Source organism: Seriola lalandi, unplaced genomic scaffold, assembly GCF_002814215.2.
Source record: "Seriola lalandi dorsalis isolate HSWRI2012SDOR001 ecotype SW California unplaced genomic scaffold, Sedor1 jcf7180001975034, whole genome shotgun sequence".
In the NCBI taxonomy this organism is placed as follows: domain Eukaryota; kingdom Metazoa; phylum Chordata; class Actinopteri; order Carangiformes; family Carangidae; genus Seriola; species Seriola lalandi.
In genome coordinates, this window is record NW_019445700.1 from 1 (window position 1) to 1,880 (window position 1,880).

Consider the following 1,880-nt stretch of genomic DNA (forward strand, 5'->3'; position numbering starts at 1 on the left):
TGGATTCTGGAGCTGGTCCACAGACTCACTTGACTTTGGAAAAGACGATGTCGACGTCGGTCCCAGTGATGTTCTTGCCATCGATGATTTTGCAGTCTTTGCAGAGTTTGGCCCAGTTCTTCCCATTCAGTTCCTTCCCCGTCGCCTTCGTGTCTCCATGAACAGCAAACTTCCTGAAAGCCTCCAGGAGCCGCTCCATGTCCGCACTCTCAGCCATGATGGAAAAATATCTGAGACAGGAAACCAGTTGGAGATCAGTTCAAAGACAAACCACACAGATTGTCACAGTCACTGTCAGTCTGACTTCATCTGAACGGGTCCAAGGCAGCTACAACATGATGAGTCACTGTGACGGTTTTGTTTAATTTAACATAACATATCATGAATCATCAGGAGATGAAATCAGCTGATCACATGGTCAGTGCTGCTGTATCTGTGTTCAGTCTGTGCATCTGTCTGTATCTGATCACAGCTGATCACACTGTGATCAGCTGTGATCAGCTGTGATCAGCTGTGATCAGCTGTGATCAGTACTCTCAGTGAAGTTCTCAGACTCTGTTTCTCTGGAGTTTTATTCTGGAGTCTCAGTGAATGAACTGTCAGTTAAATGAGTGATTGTCTCTGACGTCACCTTCTCTGTTAGTGGAGGGTCAGAATCCTCCTGCAGGTAGAGTGGTTGTTAGACTGGTTGACACCTACACACCTGTACACTGCACACACCTTTGCAGGACAGAGACACAGGGACATGGGGGACTGGAGGATCTGAAGTGATGATGTATTAAATGACTTGGTGCTGATGAGGCTCCATGTCAGTCACACACAGTTTATTTAATCAATGAAAAATAATCAATATTCATCTTGATCGTTCATTAATTGTTTAAGCTGGTTCTCATATAAAAATGAATATTCTTCTTCAGTCTTTTCCTCTTTACCTGAACATTTTACAGACCTAAATGATCAATATAACACCTGATCAATAATCAATAATTGTTAGCTGCAGGTCTGTTTGAATAATACAAGCTGATTTACATCATTCAGTGTGTGTTTGTGTGTGTGTGTGCAGCCTGAGTGTCCACACATAGTCCACAAACAAACAGTGAAACACAGATTTACCAACTGTCCCCAAAGTACCCTTAAACATGAACAGATGTTGACTGCAGATGAGACCATGAACATGAACGACGTTGTACAACAAACACCAGCTCAAAAAATCAGCTGATTCATCTATCAGTCAAGTGACAAATTAATAATTAGCAACAGTTTTAATCAGATTTGATTAGATTAACGAACATCCTGTGACAGGTCGCTGCTGTTTGTTGTTTTCAGACAAAAACTTTTCACATGAACTTTGACTCTTAATGATCATCTGACATTTTAAAGAAGACAGTCATCAAGTGTATAAACTACAATATAATCAATTATTAGTATTAATGAAGCAAATGATCCATTAATCAGCTCTAATAGGAGTCCTGTTATATATTTATATTCTTCCATATTTTTCATCATCTTCATCATCTTCATCATATTGATCATCTTCCTGTAGCTCTGTGTATCAGTGTAAATCTGCACATGAAGAAGCTGCTGGACTCCAGATGAAACACTTCAATAATTCAAACAAAACATAAATATATAGATATAGACATATATATATATCTATATATATGTCTCAACAATGTGTCCAGCATTAAAACACGCGTCCTACCTGTCTATCCTCTGTCTCTTCCTCACCTCCGTCTCTCCTCTCTCTCTTCTGGCCCTCAGCGGCGGTCGCAGCATTCAAATGAGCTCCAAGTGCTGAGGGCTTGTGATCATATGTTTACCCTGTCGCCATGGCGACATCCTGTCCAACATCAGGGGAGGGCAATAAAACAGAGGCAGGG

At 41.0% G+C, this 1,880-nt stretch overlaps 1 protein-coding gene across 1 annotated transcript; it reads right to left on the reverse strand.

Annotated features, from left to right (window-relative positions):
- Window positions 1–18: 18 nt before the first annotated feature.
- LOC111655001 (tubulin polymerization-promoting protein family member 3-like) lies at window positions 19–1,799 on the reverse strand. Its single transcript, XM_023406223.2, has 2 exons — window positions 1,703–1,799; window positions 19–230 (listed from the first exon to the last, which is right to left on the reverse strand). The coding sequence occupies exons 1-2, from the start codon at window positions 1,774–1,776 to the stop codon at window positions 26–28; spliced, it is 279 nt and encodes a 92-aa protein (XP_023261991.1). The 5' UTR covers window positions 1,777–1,799; the 3' UTR covers window positions 19–25.
- Window positions 1,800–1,880: the final 81 nt, after the last annotated feature.

Bases quoted from the DNA above. Each gene is read 5' to 3' on its own strand.
- LOC111655001 (XM_023406223.2), bottom strand. From the start codon at position 1,776: ATGCTGCGACCGCCGCTGAGGGCCAGAAGAGAGAGAGGAGAGACGGAG. The intron at 231-1,702 runs GTAGGACGCGTG...TTCCTGTCTCAG, and splicing joins AAGAGACAGAGGATAGACAG to ATATTTTTCCATCATGGCTG.